The sequence below is a fragment of the Sus scrofa genome, chromosome 13 (genome assembly GCF_000003025.6).
Source record: "Sus scrofa isolate TJ Tabasco breed Duroc chromosome 13, Sscrofa11.1, whole genome shotgun sequence".
In the NCBI taxonomy this organism is placed as follows: domain Eukaryota; kingdom Metazoa; phylum Chordata; class Mammalia; order Artiodactyla; family Suidae; genus Sus; species Sus scrofa.
In genome coordinates this window covers 96,343,035-96,364,830 of record NC_010455.5, presented here as the reverse complement: position 1 = coordinate 96,364,830, position 21,796 = coordinate 96,343,035, and the positions used below count along the sequence as shown (strand labels likewise).

The 21,796-nt window shown below is 40.9% G+C and overlaps 2 protein-coding genes and 1 long non-coding RNA gene across 7 annotated transcripts in view; 2 read left to right on the top strand and 1 right to left on the bottom strand.

Annotated features, from left to right (window-relative positions):
• Window positions 1–15,049, top strand: part of SSR3 (signal sequence receptor subunit 3) — a 40,409-nt gene extending 25,360 nt beyond the window's left edge. The window contains exon 6 of the transcript XR_002337493.1: window positions 78–15,049. The gene's annotated coding sequence lies outside the window, so the exon portion shown is untranslated. The remainder of the gene's footprint in view (window positions 1–77) is intronic.
• KCNAB1 (potassium voltage-gated channel, shaker-related subfamily, beta member 1) overlaps window positions 1–21,796 on the bottom strand; it is a 393,270-nt gene that overhangs the window by 10,259 nt on the left and 361,215 nt on the right. For all 5 annotated transcript variants that reach the window (XM_021068178.1, XM_021068181.1, NM_001105294.1 and 2 more), the window contains 4 exon segments: window positions 15,516–15,601; window positions 14,242–14,362; window positions 13,071–13,165; window positions 5,436–5,556 (listed from right to left, as the gene is read on the bottom strand). In XM_021068178.1, coding sequence (XP_020923837.1) covers window positions 5,436–5,556; window positions 13,071–13,165; window positions 14,242–14,362; window positions 15,516–15,601 — 423 coding nt within the window.
• On the top strand, window positions 15,565–21,437 carry LOC102161293. Its single transcript, XR_307003.3, has 2 exons — window positions 15,565–15,954; window positions 19,093–21,437. It is a non-coding gene; the product is annotated as an uncharacterized LOC102161293 (long non-coding RNA).

The following is a 21,796-nucleotide window of genomic DNA, read 5'->3' as shown; positions in this document are numbered from 1 at the left end:
GGTCAGGAAGTCAAAGCACTTATGATTATTTTTTTTTTGTTTTCTCTTTTCTTTTCCTTTTTCGGCCACACCCACAGCATGCAGAAGTTCCACAGGATCAAAGCCACACCACAGCCGTGACAATGCCAGATCCTTAACCTGCTGAGCTACTAGTGAACTCCTCTCCTGGACTTTGGATTTCTTAATATCCTTTTCCTCTTTATCAAGAAAACATAACCAGTTTCTCCCATTCTAAAATAAGTTTCCTCTGACCCTCCATACCTGTGTAGCCCCACCATCTTCTCTCTCTTGCTCTCTTTTTTCTTTTTTTGGGTTTTTGTTTTTTTAGGCTGCACCGGAGGCATATGGAAGTTCCCAGGCTAGGGGTCGAATTGGAGCTACACCTGCCAGCCACAGCCACAGCCACAGAAACACGGGATCTGAGCTGTGTCTGTGACCTATAACATAGCTCACGGCGAAGTGGGATCCCCAACCCACTGAGTGAGGCCAGGGATCAAACCAAATCCTCATGGATACCAGTCGGAATTGTTTCTGCTGCACCACAACAGGAACTCCCCATCTTCTCTTCTTAAACTTCTAAAAGGTCAGTTGAGACTCCCTGCATTCCCCTCACATCCCAGGCCCTTTGTCACCATGTCAGAAGCCAAGGTCCCCAGGAACCTCCCTGGGGTTAGGTAGACTTTTCTGTTGGTAGCTGCCTGTAACTAGACATTTCTCAGGCCCATGGATGTAGTCTTACTGGATGTCCCTGTTGGATGCCCCACAGGTACTGCCAACTTCTTGGTACTTATTAAACCTGTCCTTCTTATTTCCTAATCTCATTTGGTGGTATCACCAGCAACTTGGCCTCCTAATCCAGGAACCTGGGTGTTATCCTTAGGCACTGTCCTTTTCTTTCTTTTTAAAGTTTTTTTTTTATTATAGTTGATTTACGATGTTCTGTCAATTTCTGCTGTACAGCAAAGTGACCCAGTCATACATATATATGCACATTCTTTTTCTCACATTATCCTCCATCAGGTTCCATCACAAGTGTTTGGCTATGGTTCCCTGTGCTATACAGCAGAATCTCATTGCTTATCAATCCCACATTCCCTTTTAATCGTCAAATCTAGTTGATCGTCCCTCCTAAATACTTCTTTAATCCAGTAGTTCTCAAATTTTAGCATGCATCAGAATCACCTGGAGGGCTTGGGAAACACTGCTTATTTGGTGCTTCACCCTGAGTTTCTGACCCAGAAAGTCTGGAGTGGAGTCTGAGGATTTGCATTTCTGACAAACTCCCAGGTGATGCTGATGTCTGGTACAAGGACTGTACTTTTTAAACAGCTTTAAGTGTATAATTCAGTAATTTTTAATAAATGTATCAAGTGTACAACTAACTATTTATTTATTTATTTATTTGCTATTTCTTGGGCCGCTCCTGTGGCATATGGAGGTTCCCAGGCTGGGGGTCCAATCGGAGCTGTAGCCACTGGCCTATTCTAGAGCCACAGAACGCGGGATCCAAGCCACGTCTGCAGCCTACACCACAGCTCACGGCAACGCCGGATCGTCAACCCACTGAGCAAGGGCAGGGACCGTACCCGCAACCTTGTGGTTCCTAGTCGGATTTGTTAACCACTGTGCCACGACAGGAACTCCACAACTAACACTTTAAAATTCGGTTTTTGGACTGGGGATTTGGGATTGGCCTGTACACAATGGTATATGGAATGACTGGCCAATGGGGCCCTGTAGTATAGCACAGGGAACTCTACACAATATACTGTGATAATCTATGTGGGAAAAGGATCTGAAAAAGAGTGGATGTGTGTATATGTATAACTGAATCACTTTGTTGTACAGCAGAAACGATCACAACACTTAACTACAGTAAAACTAAAAAATGAAAAAAAAAATTCAGGTTTTAGAACATTTCCATCATCTCAATAAGAAAGATCCTTCGTGCCCATTTACAGTTAATCCCATTTCTATCCCCAACCCTAGGAAACCACTCATCTATTTTGTGCCCCTATGGGTTTATTATTTCTGGACATATCATCTAAATGGAATCATAGAGTATGTCTTTTGTGTCTGACTTTCACTTTTAGCATAATGTTTGTGAGGTTCATCCATGTTATAGCACAGGCCAGTATATCGTTTCTTTTATTGCTGAGTAGTATTCCAGTGTGTGGCTGCGGGGACCACACTTGGAGAATCCCTGCTCTGGCTCAACTGTAAACTGCCAACATCCAGTCCCTTATCACCTCTCATGCAAAACATGACAAGCCTATGTCTTGTTTGGATATTCCTTGCCTCCCCCCTACACATCCACTGTAGCTTCTCCAAATAGAAATCTGTTCAAGTCACTTGCCTGCAAACATGTGCCTCATGGAATCCTTGTCCTATGACATGAAGGACTCACCTCTCACCCTGACAGACCTTACTAGAAAGCCCTCCTCTCCAGCTTCCCGTTTCCTCACTGCCTGCCTTGAACTTTGTGCTTCAGCAGCATTGTTTGTAAATCCTCTCCATTCCCAAATGTCATGCTATGTTTCTCCTTGAGCCTTTGGCTCAGGCTGTCCCCTTAGCCTGGAATGTCCCTGTGCCTCCTCCCTTCCTTTGCCTCACTAATATCTACTCATCATTTGGGATTCCTCATGGGCACTACCTTCCCTGAATCCCAGGCTGGGTTGGAAGCTCCCACGTTTTACTTCCACACCCCCCTTGCCCTGTACCCATCTCAGTTATTTTACTATAACACTGTATTAAAATTTTTCTGTTAATTTCTTTACTCGCCCACCAGGCTGTGAGATGTGTGTTATCCGCAGTTGAATGCTTAGCACCCGGCCCAACACCTGCACATAGTAGGTATTTATTAGGTGTTTGTTGCATAAATAGAGGCATGAATGATTGATGGATGTCCCTGAACACCTCTTCTGCCTCCCATTTGCTCAGGCCCTGCTGTCAACTGATACTCTTAAGCTGTTACCATGTGTAGACCTTTTAAGACAATCACTAAATCTTTCCACATGGGCAAGATAATACTCTATGAAGAAAACAAGCCAAGAGATCTTTTTTTTTTCTTTTTTTTTGGCTGCATTATTTTCTGCTTTGCACTTAGAACTCTTTTTTGGCACAGTGGAAGTTCTAAGGGCAGAGCAGGGCACTGGAAAAATTATTGCCTACAAACTACCTGATGTCAGCAACAGCTGATTCCCTGGCTGTTGGGTGTAGGAGAACCCATTCGAGCCGGGCCAAGGCCAGAGGTAATGTAGATGATTAAAGATAATTAGCATTTAATCAAGTGTCACCCACAGGCACATCCAGAGTGCCTCTTTATGAGCAAGGTGAAAATACTGGCTCCTGTGCCGGCATGTGACGTGGGAACCAGCCCACAAATGGGTTCAAGTAGTTTGTTTTCCACCAGAGGATCTTCCCGCCTCCCCACCCATGCTTCTAGCAGATCAAAAGTAATATGCCTGGAAATAATTTCCCTCTTGGTTTGAGAGTTCTGTGGTTTAAAACAAAACTACTTGTTTACAAAAAATAGAAAAATGACAGGCAAGAAAGACATCTCGGGGCACAGAGGGAGTAAAAGGAGAAACAAAGCATGTTTTAGTTTGAACTCAGACTCTGTAAAGAGGATCTTTAATGTGCCTCTAACTTCCAGTGAAAGTCTCAATGTTGCAAAGATTTTCTCTTTAGAAAGACAGTGTTCTGTCTCTTTGAGAGCTAAATTCAATACTCGCTTTCATGTTAATACCTAAAAACCATATTTATGGCTTGTTTCAAGAATATGTGTTTCTCCTCGTGCCTGTTACTCTGACCATATGCCATGGCTAGGACTTCACCGAGTTTCAGCCTAGGGTGTCTAATACTTTGCAAAAACATCATCATCTTCATCATCTTTTTACCAGTTTACTGGTAAAGCTCTTTGCTTTCCATACATAATTTCGTTTTACTCAACAAGTTTGTAAGATATATATTATTATAACCATTTTTCAGATATCAGGTTAAATAACTTGCTGACGGTCAAAGAGCTAATACCTTTTTCTGTGCTCATTAAAGCATAGGGATGCTAATAATCACATTAAATATAATCTTTGATTTTTTTTTTTTTTGGAAGAAAGGATTAATGCAACAGTCACACATATACTTAGGTAAATGGTATTTACCCTGAAACCACCTCCCATTTCCATCTTTCTGTGACTATTAACTCCAACTACCATTGACTACAACTACCATCTTCCTGACTTCTAACCTCAGAAGGGTCAAGCATCTAAGAAATACTCTGTTTTATTTGCATAGAACTTATCTTGAGCTCTTTGTCTCATTGCCTCACTATATCTAATTTGTCCCAATTCCTCCTATTTCTTAATCCTTAGGAGTTTTTGTCTAGAATCTATACCCATTTTATTTTCTCATTGCTATTACATGAATTCTTTTCAGTCTCTTTTTCATTTGTGAAGTGGCAATAATAATGGCAAAATTCCATTAACATCCAGAAGATAGGGCTAGTACTAGGAGACGCCTCATGGGATTGTTCTGATTAAGGAGACAAGACAATGAGCATAAAGAGCTTATCAAAGAGCCTGGTGGATACCCCCCAGCAAGGGAACTAAAAGTCTAAATGCTTTTTTGTCTAATCGCTGGTCTCTAGCCACATGTGGCTACTGAACATGGGACATGTTGAGCCTGAATTGACACCTGGATTTTGAAGACTTAGCATGAAAAAAAAGTGTGAAATGTCTCAACAACTTTTTATATTTATTTCTTGTTAAAAGTATAATATTTTGGCTATATTGGATTAAATAAAATCCATTATTAAAACTAATTTCAGCCATTTCCTTTTTAGTTTTTTAATATGGCACTGGAAATCTAAAATTAAATACATAGTGCACATCACATTTCTATGGGATGGTACTGGTGCAATGTGGTTTTCAAGTGTTACCAGTGACCATGACCTTTTATTGACTCCACATTGTCAGAAGAGCCATCTTCATGGCCTTGGAAGAATCGGGGTGACACTGTTCCTCCAGGAGAGGCTTTCCTTGAGGTGATAGCCTTCACCACTGTTGCAGCCCTGCTCCTCAGCCTCTCACCAACCCCACCTTGGCTTCAACTGGGATAGAAAACTAACTGGCTGTTGCTGCACAGTTCAGGGGCATTCACCCCTGATGCTGGGGGAATGCATTTTCCCTAATGTGTTCTTGCTTAGACTGTGTTATAAGGGAAAGGAGAAGGAAGGAAGTAAATTGTTTCAGCATGTGGAACATTCTGAGGAACTCTGGAAATCTCATTTTAGGTAGTATTGACTGAGAGTTAATGCTTCAGAGATCGTCTGCCCCTGCAGAAGATATTTTATCATAAGAGGGATGTGGACCAACAATAGGAAACCACTGCATTTTCTGTAACCCAGCAGAGCTTCCCCTCATCAGTGATTTTCTTACCAACAGCTAGCTGGGGTAGCGTGCATCCTAGACGCTCTGCAATTGGGAGAAGGTCTTTCAGCTTGTTTTGCTGTTTTCTCCCTTCTTCACTTATAATCCTTTCCTTCAACCACTGGTAGCACTAGAGATAAGAAGAATATTTAAATGTTAAATGTCTGGTAAGGATTTGATCCAAAGATTGTTAATTTAATAAAATACAGGAGCCTTGTGCCTGAAATTTGGCTCTGACCTTTCTGTTTGCTGGTGACAAGGATGCCTAGGCCTTTGTACAAAGAATTAGGTTCCCTGCAGTCTTGCTCCTTGTTCATTGGTTCAAAATAGACTGATTTTGACTAGAACTCACCATTCAAATTCATCAATAGGCAAAAAAGTTGTTAAAATTGGGACATATAGTCAATGATATCTTACCTGGAATTGATGTTTCTTATTTTGATAGCCTTTAGAATGTAGAAAAAAAGAGGCATTTATATTGAACCAAGGTCTATTTGTTTCCTTATGGGGAGAAAGCTGGGCACCAAGCTTTCTTTTCAAAAAAAAGCCGTGATCTTAAAATTCTTGTTATAACAATTTACTCCTAGTCTCTCCCGTATTCTTATAATGGGGCTTTATTATTAGCTTTCTCAGCTCTTTCCTAAAAGCAAATGTGAATGGTATGACTGATAGGTACTGAGTACATTTTAAAATTTTTAAAGTGGATAAAGACTTTCCCAAACATGTGTTAACTTTTGTATAATGTTTGGAACTTAAAAAGGCAAGGGGACTTAAAAAGGTAAACGGGAAACTTCTTTAAAACCTATGAGAAGAGACTGATTCAGATGGAGACTATAAAGTGAGCCTAATTTCCTAAATATGAGGAGAAAAAAATTTGTTAAACTTCTCAATGCCCTACTTTCCAGAAGGTTCTGCTCCTACTATGAAATGAGGAACAACAGACTCTTATGTACAAAGCTAGCTCTAAGCAACACCCAAAAAAGAATATTTGTAAAAATCTGTTAGTCTCTTTTAGTGACAGTAATGAAAACCATCCCCTTGTGTGGCAATGTGGACTTTCTCCATTGCATGTGTTTGCGACATAATTGCCACCACAGACCTTTACCTTCCCAAAGGCAGCGGAAAGCTGGGCAATTGTCACAGAACCTCCACCCACATGATTTCAATAGGCTTCTGGCTTTTTTTTTTTTTTTTTAAGTATTTTTTCATATCCTAAGACAGCATTTCCAAAGAAAAGGGTAACCACATTATGTTTTATTATGATTTTTGGAATGATTTCACAGATGTGAAAAGAAAGGGCGAGCTGCCCTAGTTCTATTTGCCTCCTAGATCTCAGAGGCTTATAGTTTGGCTCCTTGAGTGAAGTTTGCTTAGAGATATGACCGAGAGCTTTCTCAGCCTCAGCTCGTGGGGGACCTCAGCTTCTTCCAGGAGGAAGTGTGGCTTGGAGCATCCTTCCATAGACACCCAGTGGTGCCGGCAGTGATGAGGTGGACAGTTGAAGGCAATGAACACTAAGATGGGAGTCCAGCAGCCTTCTCAGTCAGCATGCTGGGTATATCAGAGAGCCCCTGAACTTACTTTTATTGTCCTCAAGGGCAAAAACATCACCAATCCTTGCTTTAGTTTCATATCACCTTTCAGGGAACCAGTATCTCTAAATGTTGTTAAAATGAAAAAAACAAAACAAACCAAAAAAACAAAAACAAAAAACAAAACCAGCAGCCAAAATGTCTCTTGAACACTTGCTTTTTATTAGGAGAGTTCCTGAGGTTTCAACATATACAGACACATAAAGGATGATTGATTGATCAATCTTTTAAAAATTTTTTTTTTTTGTCTTTTTAGGGCTGCACCCACGGCGTACAGAAGTCCCCAGGCAAGGGGTCAAATCGGAGCTGTACCTGCCAGCCTATGCCACAGCCACAGCAATGCCAGATCCGAACCACAACTGCGAACTACATTACAGCTTGAGGCAACACCGGATCCTTAACCCACTGAGCAAGGCCAGGGATCAAACTCAAGTTCTCATGGATACTAGCTCTATTTGTTACCACTGAGGCACTATGGGAACTCCTTATTTTTTGGCTGCACCCACAGCATGTAAAAGTCTTTAGGCTAGGGATCAAATCCATGCCATGGCTGTAACCAGAGCCACAGCAGTAACAATGCAGGATTCTTAGAACACTGAGGCATGAGGGAAATGCCATTTTTTGAAATCTTATTATCTGCAATGCATTTTTATTCTTAGGATCAAGTTACAAGTTAGATAAGAGTGTGTACAGTGTGTGTGTACATGTGTAATGCACCCCCTCCCACACACGCACAAACCACATTGAGAAGAAGATTTCTAAAAGTAACAAATGCCAAACATTCATTTATTGACTCTCTCTCTCCCCACCCTCAACACAAATGTCACTGTTGCTCTAACCAGTGGAAAGTATAAGCAGGTTAGAGTTTTTAAAAAGTAGATGGATAGTATTTATACTGCTTTCCTCATACCAAATGAAACAATTGTGTTTAGGAAATAAACAACTTGTAATTACTTTACAAGTGAGAAAATGTTAGCATAGGGAGAAATGAGACTTAACTAAAATATTAATTAAATATGGAAGTAAAATAGTGTTTTTTGTAAGAAGGTTGGTGGTGGGTGTGGGTGTGCACAATCATAAACCCAGCTTGTTGATTGTGGGTAGCAATCTGTTAATCAAAAGATAAAATTTCATCTTCCCCTATTATATTGCTTACCCTATTGCTGCAGTGATTTGACTACATGTTGACCATTCTTTCTAACTAAGTGGAAGGCAGGGATGGCTTCTTGTCTATCTCAACATCTCCAGTCTTGACACAGTGGTTGGCAGATACCAGGAGCTCAGTCAATATGGCAGTGAGGAAGGGATCTGAGAAAGCAGGACTCCACAGGGTAAAGATCGATTGCTTCAATTTTTCAGATTGAGCATAGACACTTCCTTGATACAGTAGGACTTGGCTGGTGGTTCTTGTGGATTCCAGGTAGTTTCATAATGCACCCCACAAAAGAGCAGCCAAGTCTTCACTATTAAAGTGGAAATATCTAGGTAAAATTCTGGAGCTAAAAAATTTTCTCCTGAAATCATACCATAATGTGCAACATCCTTATTGTTTTAATGTGAAGTCCTGGAGTACTTGGTCTGCCCCTCTCCTCCCACTTTGATCACCTAAGCTTGCATGTTTCTTATTTTCTTTTGACAGAAGGGTATGTATTTTTATGATTCTTCTCTAAGGTATTTTCCCAGCAGTAGAGAAGAGCTACCCATAACTTTTACTGCACTTTTCATTTCTATTTAATTTTTTTATTTAAAAGCTACTCACAGAGTTCTTTTGTGGTGCAATGGGTTAAGGACCTGGCATTGTTACCTCAGTGGCTCAGGTGGCTGCAGTGGCTTGGGTTCAGTCTCTGACCCCGGAATTTCCATATGCTGTGGGTGCAGCCAAAAAAAGAAAAAAAAAAAAAAGTTGCTCACTTGGTCTCTTGATCAGACCTTGTTGATCCTCAGCAAGGATCAACAGATAAGGCTCTGTGATTAGTTACATGTGTAAGTTTCAGTTTCTGTCCTAAAGATATTTTTGAATCATTTCCTGGTAACCTGAGAAGTGTTTTGTAGCTGCGGTGCTCAGTGATTTCCTCAGAAACCATGTTTTACTGCCTCCTTGTAGGAAATTCTTCAATGTCAGTGGGTGACTGAGCTGATCACAGCACCTTATCTGTTGAGCCGCTCTCATTGGTCTAACTGGTTGGCACATAACCCAAGCTTGGCCATTCTTCTTTGGACTGAAGCTGATAAGAAAAAGATGTTTTTTCTCTCAAGTTACATGCCTTTAAGGATGTAAGCCTGCAGTCACCAGTGTTCCTGCTCCTGGCCTCATGCAGAGGACCCATTTGCAGTAGAAGAAAATATACTCATGTGCAGTAGAGGAGATGGAGAGTCCTGACAATGTGTAGATCTATGGATGGAATCACCTCCAAAGCCACCCTACTCCATCTTTCCCAGGGAGCATCTGTTTATGCATTCCCTTCTTTGATTAAATTAAGTTGAATTGAGTTCTATCATTTGCAACCAGAGGATTCTAAGACTGTGAGAAGTGTTTATGGAATGACAAAGGAAGGTGCAAATAATTAAAAACGAGTGAGGACAGGCTTCACAGAGTGAAGACAAGCTTCATCTTTAGAGATAAGAGCTTCTTTCTGGGGGATAAAAAAAGAGTACAGTGAATTTGGCTGGAAAATGAAGTAATATGACTTGGGGAGTCAAGAATGGGAAAGTGGACTCAAGATCTCAAGAGTATTTCCTTTCATACTTTCCGTGAGTTTTTAGGTTTTATCCTATAATCAGTGATTGGGCAGTTATTAAAGGGTTTTAAGCAAGGTTATGATATAGTCAGATTATTCTTTTAGAAAGATAATTGGTCACAGTGTGGTGGGTAGTTCAAAAAAGGGGGAAAGAAATCAGAGTCCAGACAGGAAGTTACTGCAGCAAACCAGATAAGAAATGATGACAATCTTAACAAGAGCGGTGCAAGAGATGGTCTACAGAGGGTCGTGGACTGGAGGAATTGGTGCCACGCTGGACAAGAGGGAGGAGAAGAGGCTGTTTGAGATAACACCTTAGCTTCTGGCTGGGATGACCATATGGATGGGTGGAGGCACTGTTAACCAAAAGGAAGAGCAGGTTCTGGGGAGTAAGGACAGTGACAGATGTCCATGAAACAGCCAAGTGGAGATGTCTAATAGACATGAAGAAGTAGCGTTTATCTCAGCAGTGAAGTCAGCTGATGATACCATTTAGAAGTCATTATAAAAGTAGTGGGCCAGATGTAGCCTCCCAGAAACCCCCTGTGTAATTTCTTTCTAAAAGATAGGTATTTTTCACACTGGGTTAATTTATCCTTCAAATATAGTTCAGTATTTACAACAAAAACAACATATTGGCATTTTTATTTTATTGGTGTAACTTCAAACAGCCAGTGTGAAACCATTTATTCTATTTTGAGGGGAGATGAAAATTGCCAAGCTATTTATCTACTTGCCTAGCTTTTTAATTTTAAAAAATTCAATGAATTTTATTATATTTTATAGTTGTACAGCCATCATCACAACCTAATTATACATTTCCATCCCAAACGCCCAGCCCATCCTGCCCCACAGTCTGTCTCCTTGGGTAACCCTAAGTTTTTCAGAGTCTTAGCTTTTTATTCTTTTTTTTAATTTGTTTTTGTTTTTTATTTTGCTTTTTTTTTAGGGCTGCACCCATGGCATATGGAGGTTCCCGGCTAGGGGCCTCATTGGAGCTGCAGCTGCCAGCCTACACCACAGCTACAGCAACTCCAGATCTGAGCCCAGTCTGCGACCTATACCACAGCTCACGGCAACATCGTATTCTTAACCCACTGAGCGAGGCCAGGGATTGAACCCGCAACCTCATGGTTATGAGTTGGATTTCTTTCCACTGTGCCACAACGGGAACTTCTTTAGCTTTTTATTCTTTAAAAAATGTTTTTACTATTAGAATTCTCATTTACTCTTCATGTTGATATACATGGATATAATTTTATTATTTTTTGCTCCTGTTACTCTGCTCAAGTGGCTTTTCTAAGTGCACATATATTAGTCTGGAAAACACTCAGGCTGATGATTTAAGAAGCCTTGAGAGTCTGTGGAGCTCTAAAGATAGGGGTGTGCTTTGTGATTGGCTGCTTTCACCTGTTGAGAATCCTTAGTGTTTATTGTTAAAGATGTTTCAATAGATACTGAAAAATCAACAACAGAAACATTTTCTGAGTTGCTTTTGGGCCTAGCCACCTTAAATATTTTGCATCCCTCCCCCTTTTGTTAGTTTTTTTTTTTTTTTTTTTTTTTTTTTTTTTTAGCTGTTTGTAAGCTTTTATCAAACAGTGATAGAGGTGAGCCAATCATACACTTCAAATACAGTGTAGCTCCTTCTTTAAAAACTTGGGTTTGAAGGGAATCAAAAATATATTTGGGGAGATAAACGGAGAGCCAGGAGACCTGGATGCTACTACTAAATTGCTCTAATATGAGTTTATATTCTTGGATTGTTATCTAATCTCTTTGTGCTCTGTTTCTGCATCTGGAAAAGGTTTACCCTCTTATAAGCATAGTCTGAGAACAAATACTCGGCATGTATGGAAATACTTTTAAGTTTTTCAGACAGTCTCTCAAAAAATGTAAGTCAACATGCTTAGCAATAATTGATTAAAAACCGTCTGTATCCATTTATCTTGGTGATAATAAAAGGAGATGAATAAAATCACTTAGGCTGATTCTGGGCACATAGTATATGCTCAGTAAAATCACAATTTTAAAAGCTTTTTTTTTCTTCTTCTTCACTCTCTTCTTGCCTTCCTCCTTTTATAACTTCTTTCCTAAGATTCTTTTAGTTTTTTTCTTTGCTGACTTACTCAATTTTTCAGAAGCAAGACCAAATTTAATATTCTAGGATAATTCGTGTGATAATAAGCTAGAAACAGTACCATGTCACCATGTTTTAGGAAATATTTATATTGCTTTATTTTAGAGGATAAACAAGCTAATAGGTCAACTGTTGCAGGCAGAAAGAAAAGCCATAGACCTAGAAGCTTGAGAAGGTTCCAACTGGGGAAGCACTCAGTGGTTCCAACCACACTGATTAAACGGTTAGTAGTTCCAGCTTAACTTGCCCTCGTGCTGATCTTGTGCTGATGGAGACAAGAGGCTGTGTCAGAAGAATGTTTCTGCTTCCTTTTAGGGGTCTTTGGCACATGTGAATTTTAAAAATGCCTATGTTCTCTCGCTTGACATTACAGAGTAGTTTGTGATTCTAATGTTATTACACATTCTCTCAAGTTTTAAAAACTAGACTTATTGTTATTAAGAAGAAGAGGTGTTTGGCGTACTCTCCAATAAATTAATCATTAAGATGTTCTGATGGAGATAATTTTGTGTCAATGATCTTGAATATCTTTATACTTCAGAGAAGAATTTAAGCCACAAGACTCAGTGGTCAGAGTTGATCTCTGTGAATGCCAGCCTTGAGTCCCAGTAACAGAGGCTTGGCTTTGAATTTGCTTCCCAAGCCTTCCCTCCTTATTCCCCACCCCACACATTAAAAAACAAAACAAAACAAAACAAAAACCCTCAACTGACCTCAAACCTACTCTGCCATGACCAGTTTGTCACATACAGATTTAAACTTCTATGGCTTAAATTTTGCTTTTTTAAGAAAAGTAAAGTTAGTTCCTCTTATACAGAAAAGGGATTTTACATTATGTCAGATTTGAAGGAGGAATGAAATGCCTTCTTCGACGTAAAAATAAGTAAGTGTAGGAATTCGAGTCCTGCAAATCCAACCAGGTCATTGGGCATTTCCCCTATCCCTTAAAGGAGGAGAACTTTCTGTGCTGGCAGATTATGAAGGGCTGACTGATGTCTGACCAGAAGCAGAGACCTCCGGAGGGCTCGGGGAGCCTGCCAGAAGACACGGGCGAGGCCAAGGCCACACTCAGCCTGAGCCAGGAAGCCACAGGCTGCTGCTGAGCTAATCTGTTCAATCTCCTTTCTTCCCTGCTCCCATCCCTAGACTCCTTCCTAGAGGTGGAGGAAAATACCTTCAATGAAGCCCTGGAACTTTCAGGCACGCCGTTTCCATATTTTCCTGAGATGATTCCACAGGCCAGTGGAGACCATGTCATTGCTCCAACTCCTACGAAAGAAAAAAAATTTTTAGAAGTTACTTCTGCAAAGTGGGATTAAAAGTGTGGGGTGTTTAGATAAGACTTGGTTGTGGGAAAAAGCTGGCCAGATATGTGAATTAATACCAGCATACCTGTTTCCATTAAAGTTTAGGTATTTACAATTTGTGCTTCATTGTTATAGACCAATCAAATATGCACTGTTGGTTATGGGGAACAAGCCTGAGAAAGTGGCTTCTCCATAAATTTTCTGATGCCCCAAATTTATGTTTATTTTTACACTAAGAGATTAATACTTGTGCTTGCACAGAGTCGAAGCACTCTGCTTATCCACTCAGTGTCTCTTGAGTGCCTGGTGCAAAGCAGGAGCACAAGGCCTACGACCCAGTGAACACACAATCAGTGAGAGCAGTAATAACCATTGCTACTGTGGTTGAAATTTTTTATCCTTCTTTTCCTTATCCAGCATTTTCCTGCTCGTGTGAACCTCCATTTTTTAGGAAGAAAGGTATCTTTGGAAACTGTTTTGATAAAATACGCCTGAAAATGTGGCTTATTTATTTTTTTCTGATGTCCACAATTCTATGGACATGTGTAGGTGTTTTTTCCCTCTCTTTGGCATTAAGTGTACATAAACAAACATGTGTACCTGGCTTGTCAGCTGTTCTTGAATTCCCCCCTCTCACTCAGTTCTAGGCACAGAGCAGGAGATAAAGGTGTATAAATCCATTATTTTTTGGAAAGGCAGTCATAATCCACTCAGAGATGCATTCTTGGCTAGAGAAAGCACCCTATGAAAAATGGGTTTATTCACTGTTTCTTCCCTTAATTCTACAGCATTTTTTGAACACCTACTGAGTACTGCTTGTACACCAATCACAATGTACAGTTCCGCCTGGCCTTCATGAGTGATACTCTATAGATTGCATGCAAGCACTTTCGATGCTTCTGCAGACTCTGGAATGCATAGTGCTGATGGTCTCTATGTTAATTAAGAACATTTAGGAAAGCAATTCAGTATTTTTTTTCTGGATCATTGATTCTCCTATCATTAAAAATAATCAGCAAATTTGATTGTGAAGATTACCTATTTTATGGTAGAGCTCTGGTAGCTGAACTTCTACTTTCTCTCTCTGGAAAAGATGATACTCAGCTTGTTCACAGACTGGTGGGATCATATTGAATTGTCTGGCTACAGAGTAGGCTTCCTAGGGAGAAATAAGATTGCAACTGAATTTATACTGATGAGAAATAAGGCTGCTCTGATTTGCATGCATGAAAATTTTCATTTTTGTGAAATCAATACAAAGCAAGAAACATATAGATTGCCAAGTAAAAAGCAAAGTTATGACCATCAATTTCACGAAGAGAAATACCAAATGCAAGAAATCCTTATTATTCTCTTCCTTCCTTCCTTCCTTCCTTCCTTCCTTCCTTCCTTCCTGTCTTTCTGTCTTTCTATTTTTCTGTCTTTTAGGGCCGCACCATATGGAGGTTCCCAGGCTAGGGGTCGAATCAAAGCTGTAGCTGTCGGCTTATGCCACAGCCACAGCAACATGGGATCTGAGCCACATCTGTGACCTATACCACAGCTCACAGCAATGCTGGACCCTGAACCCACTGAACAAGGCCAAGGATCAAACCTGTATCCTCATGGATGCTAGTCAGATTTATTTTTGCTGAGCAACAATGGGAACTCCAAGAAATCCTTATTATTCTTTGGGAAGGTTTGGACTGAGTAAAGACCAGGACAAATTAGTCAGTGTGAACTATGGACTATTATAAAGAAAATGCAGTTTGAATATTTCTAGGTTTCTAAAGAAATAGAACTTAAACTAAAATATAAAAATGATCTGTAATTAGCAGTGTTAAAAACAGTACATTAATCTAATACATTAAAAAAAAAAAAAAAACAACTGGAGGAGTTTCCAAGTGGCGTAGAGGTTAAGGATCTGGTATTGTCACTGCTGTGGCTCAGGTCACTGCTGTGGCATGGGCTGGATCCCTGGCCTGGGAACTGCCACATGCTGTAGGCATGGCAAATAACCAGACCAAAAACCCCAAACAAAAAAATGCTGGAATATTGTGTTCTTATGTCTTATTAGCTGAGAAATTCACTCTACTCTCTTACTACCTTAGAGCATGCTAAAACATGATTCCCGTTAGAGACCTGTACCATCCTTGTTGTATTCTGAGCTTAAGAGACCCACCCCCATGTCCATCTCTATAATGATAGAATTGATCACAGAATTCTAGTGCCACTGTGACTGTGAAGAAAGTTTGCAAAAGATCTCGCAACTTACACATGATATCTAGCAGACAAAATACTCAATGGCCATTTAAAAATAGAAATGAAATTACCATGATCTCCATGGCACTCCAGCGGGAGGTTCCCCAGTACATTGCCATTCCTTGATTTATCACATGTGTCATGGCTCGAACAATTTCTATGGAAAGTCAAATATATAACATTACATGTACTTTTCCAAGTTATATGGTCTTACCACCCACTTTCCTGCCCAAAGCTTAGAGGTTTAATGCAATTATTTCTTGGATTAATATAATTATTTTGACAATGGTGATAATATAATAGCCTACCATAAAATATGGTTAGTTTGGAGGCAGATGGTACTTGGGGGTAAATTGATATTCCATTTCCAGTTTGTGGCAATAACACAAAATGATATTAAAAAGAGAGAGACCACTTTAAGTTCTTCCTTTTATCATTTCAGGGTTCCTGGCCTGATAAAAGTACACATTATTCATCCCTTTCAGAACCTGAGTACTTTTGCTCACTAAGGTGAGAAGTAAGAGAAAGCATTCATTTTGATTTTGTAGAATGAAGGTTATTTGGGATAGAAGGTCTGCCTTTGTGTATCGGATTTGCAGAGCTGGGCCTCATGCAGGGTGGTTGTTCAATAAAGATGACTCAACAACAATGTGTTTAGCAGAAAGATAAACATATTAAATGCTGAACAAACAGCTAAAGCCTCAGTGGCTCCCAGCCTATAATGGCACACCCTGTCCTTGACCACTTTGAACCAAATTTCATTCTAAGACACCCATGTCATGCATTTCACTGGGGCCTGCATGTGCCCCACCCAGTTTGCTCATCAGCCTCTTTTAGCTTGACATCACATTTCCTAAACAGGAAAATGATTCCCTTCCCAGAGGGGTGGAGCTGAGCTAATCCTCTTGGCAGCCATGTGATGCAGAACCAGGGAGCATAGAGAGCCTCTGGTTCAGTTGAGTGAAAAGTCACAGACAGGGTTGGATTTCTTCTGCAGAGCAGGTCAGCCAAACACCCAGGGTGCCAGGTCATTTGACATTTTTAAGGGGTTGCTGGCCATGGGCTTTTCTTGCCTCGCTAGTACCTGTAGTTTACATGTCCTCAGAAGAATCAAATCCTTGTCTCAAACTTGAGTTGAGTAAGTGTGCTCTTATTTTCTTTCTCATGAGAAAGCAATGTCTAAATTGGTGGGGGACAGGATTTGGAATGAGGCAGCAAGAGTTAGGGTCTTGGCTGTCCTGCTTGTTTGGCTTATATAAACCATCTTAAACTGCCCTTAGTTTCTTTGTAAGACGGGAATGTTTTTACTCATCTGAGTCTACCCAAGAGAGGTAGAATTTGGCTTATAAGGAAAATATTTTTCTTTCTTGGAAAAAGACTCTTAAATATCAGTTTATTATTCAGCAACTAAATCTATGAAGCCAGGTCTCCCTTTATAAAGCAAATGAGATACAAAAAGTTATATGAAACATTTTTTTCCTTTTATTATAACAATGGAAATGAGTGCCTATGCTAACATTTCTGGGAGTTGAAAGCCATTATTTAAATCTCTGCCTGAAAGTAATTCTCGTTGGATATCGTCATTGTTGTACTAGCTCCCTATGTTCATTCAATCAATGGGATTTATTAGGTGTCTGCTGCACTTGGTGCAGGGGATGCTGTGGTGAATCAAACACGACACTGATGAGGTTAACAGAGAATAAACTGAACACAGGATGATCCCCTGACTATTCTGTAATCAAGTAAGATGAGCACAGGACACTGTCCAGTAACTTGGCCATGTGGGAGTCACTGAGGCTTTGACAAGAGCAGGTAAGGTGGAGGGGAAGTTGTGACTCTTCCTGGACCTTCATTCCCTTATTTCACACACATATATGAGAGCCTAATATTTGCCAGGCACTGGGTTCATCTGTGAGTAAAACAGACACAAAGTTCCTGGACTCTGGGAGTTTAGACCTGAGTGGGTAAACAGAGGTAATTACAAAATGTGAGATGTTATGGAGCAAACAAATAGAGGGCTGAGAGAAGGAATGAGAGGGAGGACCTATTTAGTTGATCGGGGAAGGTCTCCCTGAGGAGAAAAGTTTAGGCATAAAAAATGAAAGAGGCCAATCAGGTGAAGAACGGGGGAAGAGCATTCTAAGCAGCTGGAGTGGCATGTGCAAAGGCAGGACAGAGCTTAGTGAGTTCATGCAATCAGGACGTCACTGTAGCAGTAGGAGGATAGGGCTACAAGATGAAGTTGACAGAGGGAAAGCCATGTTATTTGTGTGTTATTCAGGGTTTGAAGGGAAGTCACTAACATTTTAAGGTAAGGAAATGATCCAGTATACATTTCAAAACACTATCTGACCATGCTGTGGAGAATCAGTCATGAGGGAAGAGCTGGAGGAAGCAGAAAGATTTTTAGGGAGGTACTGTAGTATTCCAGGCAGGAGATGATGGGGATTTGGAATAGGGAGGTGGTAGTAAAGACAGAGACATGCATGGATTAAAATCTATTTAGGGGCTAGAATTCTCAAGACTTGCAGATGGAGTGAAAGTGGCAAGTGAGGAAAGGAAGGAATCAGGCATCTTCTAGATAACTGGCCATTCACTGAGATGCAAGAGACTGAGGGAGGAACAGGTTTGGGAGAAAGAACCAGGGTCCCTCTTTGGACATGCCAAAAATGGAGATGCCTGAGAGAGACCAAAGGGACATGTCCAATGGAGAAAACTGGATAATGACACAATAAGCAACTTGGGCTGGAAGCAGTCTGTTAATTATCAGTCTATTAACTGTATTTAAATCCATGCAAGTGGATGAAACTATGTAAGGGAAGTTTGTGCAGAGAAAAGAGAAGAGGTTCTAAGAGCCAGTGCAGGGTCAGAGAGAGGACACATCAGGGCTCTTGGGTCATAGGCAGCCAAGGGGGCAGGCAGGAAGCCAGAAGGGGGATGGTTCAGAATCAAGAACAGAGAGTGCTTGGAAAAGGAGCTGTGCCCACAGGCTGGAATGCCACGAGCGTCCAAGGCAGAAAGGCACAAAACAGTATCCACTGGATTTGGCCTTCCGATAGGGAGGTCATAGCAGGTCATGAAAAGGGCTGTGTCAGTGTCTGTGGTGTGACAGGACCAAGGCTAGGCTGGAGCAGATGGAATCATGGGTGTGGGGAAGGAAAGGTATTAGAGACACCCAGATTGGACTCAAGTTAGGAAATGGGAGCAGAGAAAGAGGGCAGTAGCTAAAGGGGTATTTAGGGTCAAAGGAGAGGTTTATTTTAAAGCTGAAAGATGTAAGAGTAACCCTGTATGCCATTGGCAGTGATTTAGATAGGGGAGTTATTGAGGATGGAAGCTTGGGGGTGCGAGAAAATGGCAGCGTGAGGTGGAGGAGGACCACACTCCTGTGGGTGAGAAGGACACTTCCAGCAAGATGGTAGGTACCCAGGAGGTTTGGAGAAGTCATCACAGGAAGACAGGGGAGCCCCCATTTGATGAAATCTATTCTCTATAAACTATCAATTAGTTGAAAAGAGGTAAGAAGTGAGGAAAAAGTGAGAACAATTCTGAGCATGGAAGGGCCTATGCAAGACACCCCAAAGCCCTGGGAACTTTAGGTGATGGTACTTTTTTGTTGCCTGATTTGTCTGGCCACTGACTTTGCAGGGAAGGGCTGATGGAATGCAGAAAGGACTAAAGGAGTCCATATCCAGAGAGGAAGCTGCAGCACAGAATACAAGGAGGAATGCAGAGAACTGAGAGCCACAGCTGGCGATTCATGTTGTCATAACAAAGTTTAATTTGATGCTATTAAATTTCTTCTCCCCTCCTCCCCCTCCTTTTTTAATGTCAGAGAAAAATCATCCACGTTGTTTAGCTAATAGGAAATTACTGTACTGATGGCTGAGGTGGGTTTTTAAACAAGATTCTACTAAAGGACACTAGGGGGCAGCATTGTTAAGAAAAAAAATTAAAAGTCTAAATGCTTGCTTTACTTTTAGATCACAGAAATGCTCCTCTCCCTTTTCCTCCCTCATTCCCTCTCTCTTTCTCTCCATGCTTGCAGCATGTGGAAATTCCCAGATCAGGGATCAAACCCTCACCACAGCAGAGACTCGAGCCAAAGTAGTGGCAATGCTAGATCCACCATCCACTGAGCCACCAGGGAACTCCCCAGAAATGCATTTTAAAAACATCCTAGTCAGAACATCAATTCTGAATGGGGGAAAGGTCATTAGGAAAATCATTTAGTGCACTGCATTCACCTACCTCTGGGAAAGGACATGCAGACAAACTGATTAAATCTGGCAACTCAGGACAATGTGTCTCCCCTTGCCCAGACTCTTTCACTTTTCCAGGAAGCCTTAGGGAAGCCTTAGCACTAATGGTTCTCAACGCTGGATGCACATTAAAACATTCAGGGAGCTTTGAAAACTACACTGTTTGGACTCCATGGAAGTTCTGTTGCATCTGACTCTCTGGGGATGAGGCCAGGCATCAATATTTTAAAAACTAATCTGAGATGATTCCGGTGTGTAGCCAGGGTTTTGTCTACATCATGGGTACTGAAGTGTGGCCACCATCACTAGCAGCAGCTTCTGGGAACTTTTTTTTTTTTTTTTTTTTTTTTTTAGGCCTGCACCTGTGGCATGTGGAAGTTCCCAGGCTAGGGGTCAAATAGGAGCTGTGGCTGCTAGCCTACATGGGGTCTGAGATGGGGATCCAGTCTTCATCTGTGACCTATCCCGGAGCTTGTGGCAATGCTGGATCCTTAACCCACTGAGTGAGCCAAGAGATCGAACCTGAGTCCTCATGGATAGGAGTCAGGTTTGTTACTACCATTGAGCCACGAAGGGAACTCCTGGAAACTTGTTAGAAATGCAAATCCTAGGGCCTTACCTCAGATCTACTGAATTACAAGTTCTGGATGTGGGTGGTGCCCAACAGTCTATTTTAAGCAGTTCTCCAAGCAATTCTGATGCAGACTAAAGTTTGAGAAACACTGCTTTATACCATCCCCAAGTAAGCCGTGTCAGTGAGTATCAATTTCCTCCCATACTTCCTCTTCTGTTCTTTTGTCTAATCTAAATGCTTTATGTTATACTTTAACCTTTAATTATTTGCTTTAGTGCATATGCAAACGGTCCCTGTGACATGCATGCATGCATATGTACACATACACACTTTAGTAGGAATTAGAATCACCTAAGAAATTTGAAAAAATGCAGAGGTCCAGCTCCTGGCCTACTGCAGTGAGCCTGGGCCTTTATATTATTTACATTAGCTCTCAAATCGTAGTGTTTGAGAAACATTATCTAAACTATGGGAAAATTTGTTTAAAATATTCCTGTGCACTCCTTTCTAGGTTGAATCATCATCAATATTTAACCTCCAGGCCACAGGCAGTTCTCTCTCTCGCTCCCTGGACCCTTGACCCATAACTGGTCTCTATAAAAGCTGTAAGTCAACTTGTTTCTCTAAGTATCCCAACTCCCCATCTGTAAAGTGAGGCTATATTGATCTTTCAAAGTCTGACATGAGATAATGTGTATAGAACTGTTACAGGCTTCAAGTCCCCTTCAAGGAGATTAAACCTGAAAACCTCTGGCCCTCTGGCCATTCCCTTCCTCCACCTTGAACAGCCTGGTAGGGCAGAAATATTGCCCATTTCTCATCCCACCTCTATATAACCTGTTTCCCATGCAAATAAGGTATCCTGCCCTGACACCAATCAGATCAAATATGCCCCACACAGAGATAAAATAACACTCAGCCCTAACACACTCTGCACAGCCATAGGGGACTAGAGCAAGAGAAATTGGGTCTACACTCAGGTCCACCTTGCGGGTCGGGGGTGGGGGGTGGGAGGTGGGGGTGGAGGGATGGGTGGGTATAAGAACAATTGTAAAATGAGTCGGGCGCTCTTTTAACAGGTGTGCATGTGAGTTCTCTCTCTGTCTCTCTGTCTCCGAAAATGTACTTTCACTTTAATAAATCTGTAAAACATCTGCTGTTTTTCTAATGCTTTGCTACATCGAGATGGGGACTGAGGAAACTGTGACTTTAACATAAGAATTTGTGAATCTAGAAGAATAACGCAAACTGAGTAACAAGTGTCTGGATGTGGCCCTGGTTGTTTCTTCTCAAATAAACTCAGATTCTAACATTTTAGTTACCACCCCCTCCCCACCCCATTAGTTGATACTCTTCATTTGGTAATATAGGTCATCTGTGTTTAAAAATAGATTTTTTGTGGAAGGACTTAATGAAATTATTTATTTTGAGTGAAGGAAACTTACTGATAAATCATGTTTATTTTTTTTAATAGGGTCTCATACATAAAATGGTTCCTTACATTAAAACTTTTTTT